General features: G+C 40.2%; 1 protein-coding gene across 2 annotated transcripts in view; it reads left to right on the top strand.

The window, feature by feature from the left end:
- The window catches only part of LOC133620897 (nuclear receptor ROR-alpha B-like), a 116,970-nt gene that overhangs the window by 90,367 nt on the left and 9,055 nt on the right, over positions 1–17,548 (top strand). For both annotated transcript variants that reach the window (XM_061982527.1, XM_061982528.1), the window contains 5 exons: positions 13,430–13,515; positions 15,798–15,939; positions 16,007–16,354; positions 16,446–16,538; positions 16,607–16,728. In XM_061982527.1, coding sequence (XP_061838511.1) covers positions 13,430–13,515; positions 15,798–15,939; positions 16,007–16,354; positions 16,446–16,538; positions 16,607–16,728 — 791 coding nt within the window. The remainder of the gene's footprint in view (positions 1–13,429; positions 13,516–15,797; positions 15,940–16,006; positions 16,355–16,445; positions 16,539–16,606; positions 16,729–17,548) is intronic.

The following is a 17,548-nucleotide window of genomic DNA, read 5'->3' as shown; positions in this document are numbered from 1 at the left end:
GACGTGTCTGCTTTTAGCTGTTTTAAATTAATAAACAAAGATATACTTACAAATTATAGTCGCTCTTTCCGGTCCGCATAGAGCCGTGCCATGTTGAACATTTTTTTCAGAGTTGTGAGCGCAAAGGATCTCGGGATATGAAAGGATGCGAAGTGTACACGGATGCAACCTTTCTTTCAGAAAAGGACACATTTGTCGGCCACATTCGAAGGACACTTGGAACTTTTTTGAATTGGGACAGCCTTCGCGCACCGCGATGACGTCACAAATGCGCACTGCAAAGGATGCAGACCCTGAATTGGGACACAGCTAGTGTCTTCTCAACGTGTCTTGGGTTTTCCCCGTGGCCTCCTACCGGTCGGACGTGCCCTAAACATTTCCCCAGGGAGGCATCCGGGTGGCATCCTGACCAGATCCCGACCAGATGCCACCTCATCTGGCTCCTCTCGATGTGGAGGAGAAGCGGCTTTACTTCGAGCTCCACCTGGATGACAGAGCTTCTCACCCTATCTCTAAGGGAGAGCCCCGTCCCCCGACGGAGGAAACTCTGTTCGGCCGCTTGAGATCTTGTCTTTTCAGTCATAACCCAAAGCTCATGACCATAGGTGAGGATGGGAACGTAGATCGTCCGGTAAATTGAGAGCTTTGCCTTCCGGCGCAGCGCCTTCTTTACCACAATAGATAATACAGTGTCCACACTCGATCTCACGATCCCGTCTTCCCTAACTTGTGAACAAGACTCCGAGGCAAGGTTCCCTCTAAGGTGCGCGCCTGTGCAATTGCGCACTGCTCAAGCGTCCTCTGCGCACGGCAAATTTATGCCACGTACAAAATCAAATAAAAAAATAAGCGCATAACAATTTTCGACACACGGACACGACAGAGAAAACTGTTTTCGTCATCATTATTCAAATATTGTAACGTCTGTCGAGACGCTTTGAGGACATGAATTCCATCGATCACTTTACTGAGCAAAACTCTTCATTGTCGACCATAAACACATCACCAAAACATTAGTAAAAAAAATGATATTTCGCAAAAGTGGTCATTTTCTGCAGTACAAACCAGACCAAAAGCAACTTTGTTATATCAACAGCAGCCGCTCGCTCTTTCTCACCTGTGCCAACACATGCACATATGGCACTTAGCCAGTGATGCGTTTACAGCCACACAAAAAGTCGGACAACTCCAACACCACATATAAAGTGTCATCCTAGGTCGTTACACTATGATTTACCAATCAAATGTGTGCTTATTCTAGTGGCATTATTAGGAATCTTAATTTATAAATATTAATCATGAAATGCTGTTAGTATATTAAATAAATACTAATAAAAATATATTTTTTACAAACAGGAAGTTGCAGACCAGCAATACCCAGAAGCCCTTGCATCACTAAGTCTTCTGGGACGCTACAATATACACCCCCCCCCCCCCAACCCCCTCATGAATGTCCCAAATTCCAAGCTGCTGTTTTGAGGCAAGTTTTTAAAAAAAAATTTACTTTGTGACTTCAATAATAAATATGGCATTTTTTTCCAAAACTTGAGTTGATTTATTTTGGAAAACCTTGTTACATTGTTTAATGCATCCAGCTGGGCATCACAACAAAATGATCCCCTGCTTACATCTCAATGTGCAACATGTGAATGTTTTAATGGGAACTAAATGCAATGTCTGAAAGGGGTACAAATTATTTCCAAAGCAGCACCTCCACCCAGACAAAAAATACAAGTACACAGTTCATGAAAAAAAAAATTTGTTGTTATTGTCATTGTAAGTGTGCCTAAACACTTATATTAGAAAATCATCTCATGGAAATGGCTGCTGTCATTTGATTATAATAATAAGAGAATGTTGTCTGTCTATCTGTGTTGGTCCTGCGATGAGGTGGGGACTTGTCCAGGGTGTACACCGCCTTTTGCCCGAATGCAGCTGAGATAGGCTCCAGCGACCCCGAAAAAGACAAGCGGTAGAAAATGGATGGATGGATGGAGATTGAACTTGTTATTTAGTCAGGTTTGGAACAGGTGTGCCACAGTGTGCACGTCTGACCTCGCTCACATGGGCTCCACTGAATGCTCAAGGAGTTTTTGCGTTTGCTCACACAAATGACAAATTAGAGGGAACATTGCTCCGAGGTACTTGAACTCCTCCACTTGCGGCAAGATCACTTCCCTAACCCGGAGATGGCACTACACCCTTTTCCGGGCGAGAACCATAGACTTAGACTTGGAGGTGCTGATTCTCATCCCAGTCACTTCACACTCGGCTGCGAACCGATCCAGTGAGAGCTGAAGATCCCAGGCAGATGAAGCCATTAGGACCACATCATCTGCAAAAAGCAGAGATATGAATACAATTGATTAATCTGATGTTTTATATATATCATTTGACAGCACTATTAATGAAGAAATGTATCCTTTCCTGATTTTCAAAATTGACTTTGCTTTAATCTGGTTAATTTATTAGTCAGGAACTGTGTTAAAATGATTATAGAGAAGTGTGGAAAGTTGCTGGAAGACTTTTTTGTGCAGTGCGCAAGTGTAACAGTGAAAGGTTGCGGGTCACGGTGGATTTCCTGTTGTTTTGAAGTTGACAATCACTGCTGTACTTATGAAAAAGGAGATGTCACGGATCCAGACCACTGTTCTCTCTCTTGGCATACCCTGTCACCACTGCATTGCAGCATTGTTGAGTCAACCCAAAATTCATGTGTATCACCACAGTATATACATATGGACAAATTCTGTATTTCCTCATACATTCTTATAGTGAATGAACGCATATATAGTCCTATAGGCCTTTTCCACTGAAAGTTCAGGAACTTTAAGTTCTAGGAATCGGAGGATCCTAACGTTTCCTGTAGACGTGTTTGTGTTTCCACCACGTTTCACAGGTTCAGGGTAGTTTATACAAATCAGGCTGATGTTGTATATTTCTACACTGATACCATGTATATTTACAGACAGTATTAGGTCATATTTATTACACAAAAAGGTTAGTAAATAAAACACAAAGCAATAAGATTTAAAAATAAAGTGAACAGGATTTTTTTAATAAGAATAATTCAGGCTTTTGTCTCGTGTCCAACTGTCATAAAGTCGTCAGCTCAGACCATTCTTAATGGTCCAATTTAGCTGTAAATAACAATAAATAAAGTATAAATGTCAGGGTTACATAAACGCATGTTAGCATTACTCGGGTTGAAACAAATTACTACCCAAAAGTAACTAGTGAATATAGGATGTGATTGACCTTCGTTCCACTCGTCCTTCATTTCACATTTTTCTTGAAAACTACGAGGTCTGAGTCCCAGTGAACAGCTCACTTTCCCTACATTATATTCCTCTGTATATTAAAGAACAGGCATGCCCATCTCTTGTAGCTTCACTTATTGAAATAATTTTTGTAAAAAATTCACAAACAGCATGAAACTGAATACGACTTTAAAGGCTATGGCTGAGTAAAAACACTGCAAAATAGTTCCACTAAGGAGATGCCTCACAAAAATTCCTGCAAGTGAAAAGTTCCTTTATTTTTTTTGTTGTCAAGTATGTTGTAATAGAAACACAAGAAATAAGAAATACAAAAATTGTCCTTGCATACTATAATGGCTGCTGAAAATTGGAATACAACGTTTTAGGAACACCGCAACTGTGTTCAACCAATCAGCGTTCGACGACAACTCTAAAGTTCCTTGAGACTCCCAAAAGTCCCACATCGCTATTAGAAACTAAACATAGTTCCTGAAAAACTAAATATACCCTGGTAGTTTTTGGTGGAAACACAGGGGTGTACTCTTTTGACCCGGGAAAATGAGAAAGTTCCTGTTACAGTTCCTGCTGTACAAAAAGGTCTCATGCTAGAACTTGTTCTACCTCGCAGATCCATTCCTAGTTTTCTAGGTAACATCTTCGGTTGGTAAACTACAAGTGCAGGGTTTAACTGAACAAAAGATGTAAGTACATTTAATTGAACAATTAATACTGCAAAAACTATCCAATGTAGCTCAACTATCTATACTTTGCTTTATGCTGTAGATGACCAAGTAAACGAGAGTGAAATTTTATTTTATTTTTACAATATACCAACTGCCTGCTCTTTTGGACATCCCGATGTAACCCATTTTACATTTGCCCATTGTTTTACTCACAGCTTGACAATAATATGAAATTTGTTTTGTTAACGCTTATGCAAGTTTGAGTGTAGTATAAATTGTATTACCACTTCTAACTACGAGGGTGTAAAAGTACATGTATTCATAGCTGAATTTATCAGTACATAACTTTCTGTTCTGTTCTGATTTAGTACTGATTTTCCACTTGGTACACATTAAAAGTGTGTGACAGGAAGTAGTGCCTCATGTCAAGCATCTACTCTGTAACCAACCCCCTGCCTTCCTGCTGTAATGTGTAAATTAACCAAAACAGATGGATAAGACGGAAAGCATTGTACCGCCATTGCTTAGTTGCGAACAGCTACTAACCAAACCTATTGTTTCTGCACTTCAACCAATAGGGAACTTTTCTTTCCCAAAGTAAAATAATCATTCACAGTGTTCTCTCACAATTGCACTTATCTGTATATATGTGCAAAATATTTGAATCGTATCCATGAATGTTTTTTTTGTAGATATACAATTTAATTTAATAATGATATATACTATTGTAGGGGTCCTTAACCTTTTTGGTGCCCACTCAATTATTAACACTGAATTAATACTCTTACTCTTGATTTTAAAACTATTTGATAATCATAGCTAACCTACTTAGCATTTAATGATATGAAAGCATGTGTTAATCACAAATATTATTTTTAAGGCTAAGGTCAGGTTGATTACCAAAAATATACTAATGAGTTATACTCCGAAAGAAGTATAAAAATTGATGAAAAACAAATGTACATATAATCATGCAGTACTAAAATAAATGTAGAAAAATTAATAATAATACAAAAAAAATAATGAATAGGTTTCCTAACTAAACTGTCAGTAAAATGTAAGTGCAAACGAAAATACAGCTTCACCGCTTTAGTCATATTTTTTGCGCTGAAGAAACTTCTCTATGACTTTAGTTCCAGACTTCTCCTGTTTGTTTGATATTGTGATTATGCCACAAGTGGTGGAAAAGTATATTACAACTAAGTACCAGTGTGGCCTTTATGGACCACAGCTGAGAAACAGATAGAGGGCCGCTTGGCCCTGTGGTTTAGAAACACTGTACTATTGGATACTACATCTATTTGCATTGTCACCTATAGCTAAAATGGGAATAAGAATATATTGACCTACAAACGAAGCCTGTGCTTAAGCAAGGAAAACATTTAACATTTTGTGCCAAAACCATGCATTTTTATTTTTACAGAGTTTTGTGACATGACAGCTAAAAATAATAGTAATTTGATAATACATATAAAATTACAATGTTAGAGACTCTACACACAACAGTCAGAGTTCGGGTTTTCTGGCACAAATTTTACAATAATTTAATTAAAAAAGAACTACCGTGTTGGAGTCACTCCAGTCAATTGCATATGTAAACGGGTGCCTCCACAAGCAAGCTTCTGCAAACGTGAGCCCCAATGAAAGTTTCTTCTCTCTTTATAGTAAAGAGAAGATAAGTCCAATGGGTCAGAGAGTCCACTAGTGTGGGAGCGAGCCCAGGAATAACGAGGTGATGACAAGGGAGAGACGCCTGAGTGCTATCCATTAGGAGAGTGTTTGCCAAAGGATATGTAGCTAATTAAAAGTATTATTATAATTTGAAAATATTAATACCTGAGGCTAGTTCTTCCTTTTTTAGAGTTTGACCTTTGTACCATTGAAGGAGAGCTTGAACTTGGACACAGAGTCATCATTCTTTTGCTTTGTATTATTCATTGGAAATAACCAAAACATGCATCAATGTCGCCAAAACAGTTGACAGTGATAGCAGTAAGGCAGAGAGAGTGAAGGTGTGTGTGCTTCCGGCAGAATGAAGTATGAAGAGGTAAGCTGCATGTGTGTAATCACAACAGTTTAAGTTAGGGGTTTTACGGTTTTGGAGAAAATCTTCTCAGTAAATAATCTTCTCTGAAAATAGTCTACATCTCCCAGATTCCTCTGTGCGGCGCGGGTCAGCAATCTGGGGGCGTGTAGCGAAAGAGAAAGCAGGAAGTGATTTTTTCAAAATACGCTCATAACTTTTTAAGTTATGTGGCTAAAAAACCCTGGCAAAAACAAAACCTCTGTGGCAGAGGTAATAAAGTGCGTCACACACCGGCGGACATTCCCAAATATTTTTTTTAGATCTTTAAGATGGAAACTGTAGCTGCCATTATGATGTGCAGTGATGTTTTCAAATGACAGGAAGTCTTGAACTATATAAAGTATTTCAATGGTTGTAATCTGCGCTTTTGTATGATACAATAGTTACTATGGTAATCTACGTCACAGCAGCTCAGACGAGGCACCAAGCAGTGTGGGCGTTTGTTTCCACAGAGTGTGTACAGAGCGGCCATCATGAAATGTGGGTGTCAGGGACAGACGCGGAAGGAGATTTTCACAACAAAGTTCTAAAGCTTAGTGATATATCCATACTTGCCAACTAGGGGTGTGGGAAAAAATCGATTCGAATTCGAATCGCGATTCTCACGTTGTGCGATTCAGAATCGATTCTCATTTTTAAGTCATAGTTTTGGTTCATTTAATAGTTAAAACACATTTACATTATTGCAATCAGTTGATAAAACATTGTCCTTTACAATTATAAAAGCTTTTTACAAAAATCTACTACTCTGCTTGTCAGGCTTGTCCCTGACAGTTTGGCTATGTTTTAAATTTTCCTCTGTTTGTCTTTTGTTTCATGTCTTTAGTTCCTGTCAGCACTCTTATTTTGGTTATTTCCTGATTGTCTCCCTGAGTGCTTTTCCCCCTCAGCTGTGGCTGATTGACACCGGGCCAAACCTGGTGTCAATCAGCCAGTTGCTATTTGAACCTGCCTTCCCATCCAGTCTGTGCTGGATTATTGTCATTTCTACTTGTCGATGTCAGTGTAGCTGAAAGTGGTAGTGGTAAGCTATATTCTGTAGCTGTTTGTAGCTTCCTGTCTTTTTGTTTCTTGTCTTCCAGTTCCTGTTTCCCTGGCATCCTGTTTCCTGTTCCTAGTTCCTGGTTTGTGTTTTTTCTTTATATTTTTGGACATTAGATAATGTTTTCCCGCTCAATGCCTATCGTCATCTCTGCATCTTGGGGTTCGTCACCAACAAAACCTGACACTGCTTGCATGTCAGCAGACTGGGGTAGATCCTGCTGAAATCCTATGTATTGAATGAATAGAGAATTGTTTTGAATCGGGAAAATATCGTTTTTGAATCAAGAATCGCGTTGAATTGAAAAAAATCGATTTTGAATCGAATCGTGACCCCAAGAATCAATATTGAATTGAATCGTGGAACACCCAAAGATTCGCAGCCCATTGCCAACCCTCCCGAATTTTCCGGGAGACTCCCGAATTTCAGTGCCTCTCCCGAACATCTCCCGGACAACCATTCTGCCGAAAATCTCCCGATTTCCAGGCGGACAACTATATTGGAGGCGTGCCTTAAAAGCACTGCCTTTAGCATCGTCTCTCACCTGAAAAGGAGACTATTATATATGTCTCCATTATCCGTAGGTTTATCTATAACCCATGAAAAATTAAGACGTTAAATTGACTCAGCTTATTGTTATTGCATCTAAAGGGTTAGTGCGTCTGCCTCACAATACAAAGGTCCTGAGTAGTCGTGAGTTCAATTCCGGCCTCGGTATCTTTCTGTGTGGAGTTTGCATGTTCTCCCCATGACTGTGTGGGTTCTCTCCGGGTACTCCGGCTTCCTCCCACCTCCAAAGACATGCACCTGGGGATAGGTTGATTGGCAATACTAAATTGGCCCTAGTGTGTGAATGTGAGTGTGAATGTTGTCTGTCTATCTGTGTTGGCCCTGCGATGAGGTGGCGACTTGTCAAGGGTGTACACTGCCTTCCGCCCGATTGTAGCTGAGATAGGCTCCAGCGCCCCCCGCGACCCCAAAGGGAATAAGGGGTAGAAAATGGATGGATTGATGCAAATATCATTCTATCATTCAAACACATGCATCATTTGCATTCCTATTATGATGTATTAACTAGTATTAACTTTTTTTTTTTTTTTTTGTATTGATGTATATTTCTGGTCTTGTCATCCTCGTCTGGACAGAAGGGCGACACGGCAGTGTGGCTGGATCAAAAGAGACGTCGGAGACGCTTTATTACAAGCAAGCGTCATTATACAGGACTGCGGTTCCCGGAGGAGGTCAGGTCTAGAAAATTAGGCACTCCTAACTTGGAGAAGCCAAGCTATCAGTTTTTATATTCCTCCTTTCTGTCTCTGGGTTTGTGCTAAGTCAGGACAGCACACCCTGACCATAAAAGGAGATGTTCGTGTGTAAGTGTCTGGAAAAGAACTGCTTTAAGTCATATCTTAAATGTTGACGTTGAGCTAGACATGTAGTCTCTTCACAAGGATAGAGCTATCACTTTTGCATTCCAAAGTCCCAATTATTGCCTCTTTCCTGCGAGAAGTGATACAATCCACCTGCTAATATCAAACTAAGGAGCCTTACCTTATTATGTGTCAAACTGAAATAACCACTATTTAATTTAACTTGGTGGTTTGCTTTCTCAAAATTTAAAATAAACATTCACCATATGCAAAACATAATATGAGTTAATTAATTCACTTCAGTATTGTAATTAAAAATGTATCCTCCAGTTTGTGGCTATTACAGGGCATATTTTCAGGGGATATGTGTTTTTACAGCATGTTTTAAAGAGATTTATTAACATTTAAAAAATGACTTTTGTCTATATTATATTGATAAACTACGGTAATTCTTATTAAGGGGCTTTTTGGGTGCATAGAGGCTCTCTCATTGACTCCATTGTTAGAATTAGGATAGTTGGGATTTTGTTAACGTTTATTTACGGCTTAATATGCATAAAAAATAGAAAACATATGTGTTCTTGTATTACATAATGATTGTGAATAATAGCCAAAAATAAAAGCCAAGGCACATGAGATTTTGATATTTTTATTGTTGATGTTCAGATCTCTGGGGTTTGTGAATGCACCTTCAAAATGTTGGATTCAAGCACTGCTGTAGGCGTGTAAGGGTTGGCAGTAAAGTTAAATACGGCCTCACTGACGTTTTATTCCTGTGCAAGTTTTGTTTGGATCAAAAAAAACAAGTTAGTCCCTGCAAGTGATTTGTGTGGCACCAGGGAAGAAGGGCACACACTGACACACTTACACCCAGACAACCTGACACAGTTCTACACAGCCAAAACACACAAATTAACACACATTTGCTGGAGGAGGAAAGGAGAAAAGACTAAAAAAAAGTGTCACTGCATGCTTTGATTCTTGCTTCACCAGGAATACATATATGTCAGTGGTGCATACTGTCAAACAAGACATCAGAAAGCACAATGACCCAGAAGTAAAAGTTGTAATACGTATTAGTAGCATCTGGAGGTTTGGAGGAGCAGGGGGAGGGGGGGCCATTACTGGCAGTGATGGAGCAAGAGAGCATTACCGGCAGCCGTGTCCTTGATGAGCGAGACAGAGAAGGATTCGCTGAGAAAGACTTGACTTGAAAGCAGGACACTCAGAGCGAGAAGACAAGCCAGTCGACCACTTGAAAAGACGTTGAGGTTTCACACCTTCGCGCTCGCCACCTCTCTCCGTTTACACATATTCTACGTACTCACAAGACACGTGTTTGATCTTCTTTTCTTGATTTAGGTCATCATTAGTGGGAAATACCTTCTTCTTTTTTCATCAATTGATCTTCAGGAGGAAGTACAATGAGTGGGAACAGTTACAGCATTTTTCAAGTTATGTGTGACAAAGAAATCTGCTTATTAAAATTGTAATGTATCCATTGTATATATATATATATATATATATATATATATATATATACAATGGATACATTAAAATTTTAATAAGCAGATTTTAATGTATCCATTGTGTATATATATATATATATATATATATATATATATATATATATATATATATATATAAATATATATATATATATAAAGATATATATATATATATATATATATATATATATATATACACAATGGATACATTAAAATTTTAATAAGCAGATGTGGGGTCCATTACATACAATTATATAGTGCTAAAATGTATACATTCTATCTAAATTAATAATAAATAAGAATAATAAGAATATATATTATTTTAAATAAACTCTCAATAAAATTAAAGTGCAAGTGAAAATACAGCTTTGCCAATTTAGTCATAATTTTTGTGCTCCTGTGGGTCCGTGTCTGTCTGTTTTGGCTTCGTTCTGTGAGGTTTGTATCAATGGTTTGGTGCAGGCAGAGTAGCCTTTTTGGTTGGTGTTGGACTGTGGCTCAGTTCTATGGGCAGTGATGTGTTTGTGTGGGTTGTGATTGGGGAGTGGAGTGTCTTAATGGGGGGTGGCGTTGATGTCTCTTGTTTGGGCTAGCGAGCAAATTGGTGCTGGTTGGTCCGCAGGGTTTTGTCGGCGTGCGGTTGTTGGTCGTGGTTTTTCGGTCGTTTTGAGTTAGTGCGATGGTGCTGGCCATAGTCCACCGTTTGTTTGTGACGCGAGCGCCCGTGGCTGCTGAGTCTGGTGCGAGGGGGTGTCTTCCCATGCGGCTGCGGGGAGTCTCTGGGCCCCTTTGGGTGGGGCGCCCCTCTTTCTGCCTGTGTGGGTTGTGGTCTCTCTCGGGCTTGGGGGATGGTTGTCTCCTGCTTCTCTCGTGCCTTGACCTCGGCCGGCGGCACAGTGCATATCAGTACATACGCACGCACATACACAAATACATACCTACACACATGGTACATACATCCACACGCACTTTCACTGTACAAACCTATACATACTGTACATACACATGCACGTATACATACATACACTCATGCATATAATAATGTTTCATCAAACGTATATTAACGTTGGGTAGAAACATGGCACACTGCTGAAGCTTAACCTATCTTTACCATATTAATCTATAAATTTCATCAATCAATCAAAGTGGGTTCATATAGCCCTTAATCACAAGTGTCTCAAAGGGCTGCACAAGCCACAACAACATCCTCAGCTCAGATCCCACATCAAGGCAAGAAAAACTAAATTCAATGGGGACAATGAGAAACTGCAGATGTGGGGACCAACAATTTTTTCCGCGGATTTTCGAGATGAAGGGAAGGTAGTTTACCGTGAGGTCAGGATGGAGGTTAGGTATTTTGTGCAAAGGATGAATAACCGCGTTTTTGAATGATAGGGGAACAGTGCCGGAGGAAAGTGATAAGTTACTAATATTTAGCACTTATGGTCCTAATATTACAAACAGCTCATTGATAAGTTTCCCAGGAAGTGGGTCAAGAAAATATGTTGTTTGTTTTGTCCCATTTACAAGTTGCAGCAGTTCCTCTAATGTTATTTCCTCAAAAAGAAATAGATTTTTTTGGAGGGCAATATACGTCGTACATACATTTGTATCTGCGTTAAAAGAACCCAGTTGGATCTGGGACACCTTATCTTTAATCTCCTTCAAATTAGTTAAATTTTTTTGTTAAAGAATTTCCTAAAGTCAGTCAGCCGAGTGGGTGGAGCTACTGGGGGGAGTCCCTTGTTGGGTTAGCGAAGCTACTGTACTGAACAAATATTTAGGATTGTTTTTATTGAGGCGGATGAGATTAGAGTATTAGCTAAGGTTTGTTTTAGCTAAGGTAAGCACGTGTTTATAAGTTATTAAACTGTCACTCTGTGCCTGATGGAAAACCTAAAGTTCAGTTGCACGCCATTTGCGTTCCATTATTGTACATGATGGAGAAGAGCTCTGGTTTCTTAAAAAAAAACAGGGGGTACACCGGAAAACATTTTCTAAGTACCTGGACAGTGAAGACATAAAAATGGAAAGCGAGCTAAAAAAAACACTCCAAACTCTGCCTCTGTTCCGCATTCAGCACTGAAGGTACACACACTCTGTCAATTATCTTAAATACTATTGCTCTTTCATTCTAGAGTGTTTGATTATCACATCACTCTAAATGTATAGACTATAAAGTTCACAAACATAAAGAGGAATCCTAGTGGGCCAGGCCAATCTTTCCTTATCTCTAAACTAAAAGTGGGGAAATGTGTAGAGTGTTCTGGGCTTCAGTACAGTGTTGATCTCCTGAAGATATGATTTTATTTTAGAATTCCTTGAGAGAAAAAAACACCTGGTTAGGCTTGGTGTGTTTGTCATGCGTGCCTTCCTTGAGTGAAGCCAGGTTTACAGCTATGTTGTGACATGTTGTTCTTATGCTGTTTGTTAATTATGTATGTTATGTTGCAGCTATTTAAAATAGTTTTGTCAATTTGATCTGGCCTGAAACAATTTGGCCCTTTGAAACATATCTTTGTCTTTGTGTGTTGTATGTAGACCACATTGCTTAGCAGAGTTCAGTGATGCAAATGCATGTCAAGTTGATCAACAGATTGTATTATTCTCCAGTGCAATAACAGTACTGAACTAGTTACTGGTTTTCAGTAACTAACCCAACACTGGTTATGGACAGATTAAATGTCCCAAAAATGTTTTACTTTTATCTACATGGGGTATGAACACACTTAAGTTTCTGCTTACGGCATTCCACGCCCCCACCTTGCCATACCTGGAGGATTATGGGAGATGTAGTTTATTTACAGACCTGGGCAACGCTAAACACCCGAAAAAACTACACTCACCAAGTTTTCGTTCGATACCATCACATGATATTATTGTGAAGACTTTGACACCGAAACACAGTGGTATTTGTAATACTGTTACATCCTTAGTATTTACTGATAATGTTCTGTTGTTGTTGTTTTTGTTTTTGTTGTCTCATTGTTTCATCCGGCTGCGCCAAACATGAAATACATCCATTTAATAATGTCAAATAGAAATAAGGTAACAAGAGAAGTATCCCACACTTCCTTTGTGTAAAGCAATTTTGCACAGCAGATATGGCCGTCTACATCAATAATAGGATTTTCCTGAGTTTCTGGACAGACTCTAAACGTCTTCTGTTTGTTTGATATTGTCACCACTGCCACTGGTGTTGGAAAAGTTTATTACAACTGACTACCACTGCGGCCCATACGGACCACAACGGAGAAACAGATATATTTTGGCACTCGCAGCCAAACGCTAGGCTCCATGGTTAAGAAACCCTGTTTCCTATAGACCCAACCTTTAAATGTTCAACAAAAGAACACAGGTAGAGTGTAACAAGATCTAATGCCTAACTTTTTGTATAGTTTCTGACTATATTAAATTGATTAAGCTGTTGAATCTTTTGTATCTAAATTGGTAAAAAAATGTGTGTCTGTGTTTGTTCAGCCCAGATTGAAGTTATACCGTGCAAGATCTGTGGTGATAAGTCCTCTGGAGTGCATTATGGTGTCATCACATGCGAGGGCTGCAAGGTGAGACATGCGTACTTGTTTTTTCTAGGTTTGTCACTGTTTGAAAAATGTACCACATTGGTCCCCAAAATGTTTGACATTGGCATTGGCATTCTCTCGATGAGCTTAAAGCATACCTGTGAGGTTAAAACTATTTTAGGTGACTACCTCTTGAAGCTCATCGAAAGAATGCCAAGAGTGTGCAAAAAAAGTAATCAGAGCGAAGGGTGGCTATTTTGAAGAAACTACAATATAAAACATGTTTTCAGTTATTTCACCTTTCACCTTCTTTTGTGTTCCTCCATAGCTTTTATGCCTTCAATGACAATCTACAATGTAAATAGTCATGAAAATAAAGAAAGCGCATTGAATGAGAAGGTGTATCCAAACTGTTGGCCGGTACTGTGTGTATATATATACTGTATATATATATATATATATATATATATATATATATGTATAATTTATTTTTATTTTTACTTTGGACCTCCCGCATGCCAATTGTGAAAGCTGGCGGGCAATATTTATTTTATTTATCTGAGTGGCTGGACAGAACAGACATTTTTTTTAAATCAAATGATATTTATTTTTTTAATCAGACAAATCACATTACATAATTTAGATTAATCATGATTAATCACAGGTGATTACTCAGAATCAGAATGAAAGGCCTACTGAAATGCGATTTTCTTATTTAAACGGGGATAGCAGGTCCATTCTGTGTGTCATACTTGATCATTTCGCGATATTGCCATATTTTTGTTGAAAGGATTTAGTAGAGAACATCGACGATAAAGTTCGCAACTTTTGGTCGCTGATAAAAAAGCCTTGCCTGTACCGGAAGTAGCAGACGAGTAGCGTGACGTCACAGGTTGTGGAGCTCCTCACATCTGCACATTGTTTACAATCATGGCCACCAGCAGCGAGAGCTATTCGGACCGAGAAAGCAACGATTTCCCCATTAATTTGAGCGAGGATGAAAGATTCGTGGATGAGGAAATAAAGGGCAGTGGGAGCGATTCAGATAGGGAAGATGCAGTGAGAGGCGGGTGGGACCTGATATTCAGCTGGGAATGACTAAAACAGTAAATAAACACAAGACATATATATACTCTATTAGCCACAACACAACCAGGATTATATTTAATATGCCACAAATTAATACCGCATAACAAATACCTCCCCCCTCCCGTCCATATAACCCGCCAATACAACTCAAACACCTGCACAACACACTCAATCCCACAGCCCAAATTACCGTTCACCTCCCCAAAGTTCATACAGCACATATATTTCCCCAAAGTCCCCAAAGTTACGTACGTGTCATGCACATAGCGGCACGCATGTACGGGCAAGCGATCAAATGTTTGGAAGCCGCAGCTGCATGCGTACTCACGGTACCGTCTCTGCGTATCCAACTCAAAGTCCTCCTGGTAAGAGTCTCTGTTGTCCCAGTCCTCCACAGGCCAATATTAAAGCTTGACTGTCATCTTCCGGGAATGTAAACAATGAAACACCGGCTGTGTTATCCGGCACACCAGTCAAGGGGTGCATTCTACGGCTGGGGTACGTTATCCAGCACAACACCTGCCGCAATACACCGCTTCCCACCTACAGCTTTCTTCTTTGCTGTCTCCATTGTTCATTGAACAAATTGCAAAAGATTCACCAACACAGATGTCCAGAATACTGTGGAATTTTGCGATGAAAACAAACGACTTAATAGCTGGCCACCATGCTGTCCCAAAATGTCCTCCACAATCCGTGACGTCACGCGCTGACGTCATCATACCGAGACGTTTTCAGCAGGATATTTCGCGCAAAATTTAAAATTGCACTTTAGTAAGCTAACCCGGCCGTTTTGGCATGTGTTGCAATGTTAACATTTCATCATTGATATATAAACTATCAGACTGCGTGGTCGGTAGTAGTGGGTTTCAGTAGGCCTTTAAGAAAATAGTTGAACAATCTGCTACAGCAGCAATCTGGTACATCAACGATCAACTAGTTAGCAGATAGGCATATAGGTCCTTTACATTTATTTTATATATATATATATATATATATATATATATATATATTAAATTTTTTTATTATTATTATTATTTTTTTTTTTTAAGTCATTTATTTATTTTTACTTGCGACGCCCCACAGGCCAGATTGTGGATGCTGGCGGACCGGATCTGAAGTTTGGTGACCCCTGATTTAATTTCTATGTTTGTGCTTGAATGAACAAAACTGATTTCTTGGCAATGTGAATGTGATTGCTTTTCTTGTTTGGCTCGCACTCTGTCGTCCCTCAGGGATTTTTCCGTCGTAGCCAGCTGCCTACGGTGTCCTACTCCTGCTCCAGACAGAGTAACTGTACCATCGACCGATCCAGCCGCAACCGCTGCCAACACTGCCGCCTGCAGAAGTGCTTAGCCCAGGGCATGAGCAAAGATGGTGAGGCACCTTGCAGGGAGACTCCCTCACTCCTTTTAGTGCTTTAAATTACTCTTTTGCCCTTCAGCTGTGAAGTTTGGACGGATGTCCAAGCGCCAGCGTGACTCTCTAATTGCTGAAGTCGAGCGGCATCGACAGCAGCAGCAGCAGCAACTCCAAATGGACGCCCAATTAGGCTTGTCCTACCCCGCCAAGGAGCGCCAAGATTGCTCTTCGCAGCTCCTTCAGCCCGTGGCTTCAGCCTACTCCTACAGCGGGGACTCTGAGCTGCTGTCCTTCACTGCTGATGTCCACCCATATCTTCTGTGCTCCCCCAACCAGCAAATGTCTGATATGATCTACAGAAGCTCCAGTGTTTCACCCTCTTCCAGAACTCACATGAGGTTGGACGGCAGTGGACACGCTGACTTAAGAGGTGACGCTCCCGCTTCTTTTTTACACTAATTACTTATCACACTTTTTTATTGTTTTTATCATCCCAAATAATTATCTCCTTTTAACATCAGGGTTGGACTCCAGACCGTCAGCACATGACTTAATGGCGATTCATCCCTACAACCAGCTCGAGGACCCCCGTGGCCCCTATTGTCGCAATATAGGTAAAGTACAAGGATAGCTAGATGATGTCAAACATGCCGTGTTTCTGACTGCTCTCCTGTCGACTCAGATGAGTTGTGTGCCAGCATTGTCCGCTCAAACAAAGACACCTGCCAGTACCGAGTGGAGGAACTGCAGGCACTGAAGTGGAAGGTGTTCAGCAGGGAGGAGGTCCAAGCTTACCAGAGTAAAGTAAGCCGCACATTCGTCTTGGGTTTATGTGACCTCATTAGGGGCTTTTAAATTAAGATGTGGCCTTAGAGGAAGGCTTGAGGCAGCAGTTACTGTTCTGATTGTCGAACCAAACAGGAAACTGTAAAAACATACTTTTCTAAATGTTCCACTCCTCATCTTCCTCTTGCTGTGGCTTAAATTTGTGCTGGCATCAAGTGAAGTTTAAATCTTCACCAAGGCATAACTTTAGCAAAGCTTTAAAGGGGAATTGCATTTTTTTTGGAATTTTGCCTATCATTCAAAATTCTTATGTAAGACAAGAACACATATGTCTTACAATAACAATATCGCTAATAGTTGATTAATATTCAGGTCACGAAATGTAAATAGAGTATTGTTGGCTGTTTTTGGATATACTTTAGAGGGCTTTATGGGCAGAGTAGTGTACGCCCATTTGCTGGAGAAGGCATTCGACAGTGTACCCCGGGAAGTCCTGTGGGGAGTGCTCAGAGAGTATGGGGTAACGGACTGTCTTATTGTGGCAGTTCGCTCCCTGTATAATCAGTGCCAGAGCTTGGTCCGCATTGCCGGCAGTAAGTCGGACACGTTTCCAGTGAGGGTTGGACTCCGCCAAGGCTGCCCTTTGTCACCGATTCTGTTCATAACCTTTATGGACAGAATTTCTAGACGCAGTCAGGGCGTTGAGGGGATCTGGTTTGGTGGCTGCAGGATTAGGTCTCTGCTATTTGCAGATGATGTGGTCCTGATGGCTTCCTCTGGCCAAGATCTTCAGCTCTCGCTGGATCGGTTCGCAGCCGAGTGTGAAGCGACTGGGATG

The sequence above is a fragment of the Nerophis lumbriciformis genome, linkage group LG21 (assembly GCF_033978685.3).
Source record: "Nerophis lumbriciformis linkage group LG21, RoL_Nlum_v2.1, whole genome shotgun sequence".
Classification (NCBI taxonomy): Eukaryota; Metazoa; Chordata; class Actinopteri; order Syngnathiformes; family Syngnathidae; genus Nerophis; species Nerophis lumbriciformis.
The sequence above is the reverse complement of the archived record's forward strand: the minus strand, read 5'-3'. Positions and strand labels throughout refer to the sequence as shown.